At 47.6% G+C, this 1331-nt stretch overlaps 1 protein-coding gene across 1 annotated transcript; it reads left to right on the top strand.

Annotated features, from left to right (window-relative positions):
* The first annotated feature begins 213 nt into the window (after nucleotides 1-213).
* On the top strand, nucleotides 214-1075 carry cldn26 (claudin 26). The gene has a single exon (XM_020594618.1). It carries the CDS (start codon nucleotides 333-335, stop codon nucleotides 987-989), a length of 657 nt encoding a protein of 218 aa, XP_020450274.1. The 5' UTR covers nucleotides 214-332; the 3' UTR covers nucleotides 990-1075.
* The last annotated feature ends 256 nt before the right edge of the window (nucleotides 1076-1331 follow it).

The following is a 1331-nucleotide window of genomic DNA, read 5'->3' as shown; positions in this document are numbered from 1 at the left end:
CTTACCTAATGTTTCATTCAAGTACACTTATGTGCACGCACAGCCCAGAGCCCCACCGGACATATCTGGTTTCATCTAGAAACATTCGGTTCATTGTTCGCTGTGATAATGAGCACTGAAGCAAAACAATATGTCTGTTGTTTTGCAGCAACCCTGAATTACCTCCCATTTATCAGGTGCTTTTCATTAAGAAGGCTGGAGAAGTGGGCTGCCCAGGTCTGTCCTGCTACCTAGCAGGTGGGATGGGCTGCACAGCCTCTCTGGATACAAGCTGTTAGATAGATCTGAACAGCAGACTCACAATACGCCGTGTATATGCACAGTGGCCAAAGATGGTTTTTCTAACCACTAAAGTGATGCAAAGGACTGCATTCTTTGTGACAGTCGGGGGTTTGGTCACTTCTCTGATCACCACCTTCCTTCCCCTGTGGAAGACAATGAACTCTGACTTGAACGAGATGGAGAACTGGTACTCTGGCCTGTGGCACACCTGCATTTACACCGAGGAGGTGGGAATTCAGTGCAAAGCCTACGATTCTGTCCTGGGACTCCCAATGGACCTGCAGATCTCCAGAGTTCTCATGTCAGTGTCTATAGGCACTGGAGGTTTAGCTGTGTTGCTTGCCTTCCCAGGTCTGGAGGGGGTTGAGATGTGTGTGGGGCAGCCAGGTCCAAAGAGAACGCTCCTCGTGCTCAGCGGGGTGCTGTCCTGGGTGTCGGGGGTCACCACTCTGGTTCCTGTCTCTATTGTGGCGTACACAACTGTAGTGGAATTCTGGGACGAGGGTTTTCCTGATGTGATGCCTCGCTGGGAGTATGGGGAGGCAATGTTCTCTGGATGGTTTGGAGGTTTGGCTCTGGCCATTGGAGGGACCCTTTTCTTTGTAGCTGTGTGCATGGGGGACTATGACCAGAGACCACCGAGTGTGCCAAACAGCCCGCAGGTGAAGCACAGGACACAACACTACCTGAAGACAGAGGTGTTATAGGTTTCTTATTGTCATGTATGTGTCAACTGCACATTCATGTATTTCATATGGAGGCATGCCAGCTTGTTAAACTGAGTGATAATGAAGTTACGTGTGACCTAATCAATACCTGTGATTACATATTTCTGTCAGAATCATAAAATGCTGTTTGTGTTCCTTCGTGTATTGTAACTGTCAGCCCGATGTCACTATTAAGTAGAATCATCTGATGCAACTGTGGTGAGGTACATGTTTAAAGTAAAGTAAGATTGTATGCAACTGCAGTCTTTTTTTTTTTTAAGTCTGCAGGGTCTGGATAAATTAGGGACCCATTTATTTACCTGTAGCCGCACAACTGTGTGC

The sequence above is a fragment of the Monopterus albus genome, unplaced genomic scaffold (genome assembly GCF_001952655.1).
Source record: "Monopterus albus unplaced genomic scaffold, M_albus_1.0 scaffold23.1, whole genome shotgun sequence".
Taxonomy (NCBI): Eukaryota; Metazoa; Chordata; class Actinopteri; order Synbranchiformes; family Synbranchidae; genus Monopterus; species Monopterus albus.
The sequence above is the reverse complement of the archived record's forward strand: the minus strand, read 5'-3'. Positions and strand labels throughout refer to the sequence as shown.

Excerpts from the sequence above, each read along its gene's own strand:
- cldn26 (XM_020594618.1), top strand. The coding sequence starts at position 333 with ATGGTTTTTCTAACCACTAAAGTGATGCAAAGGACTGCATTCTTTGTG.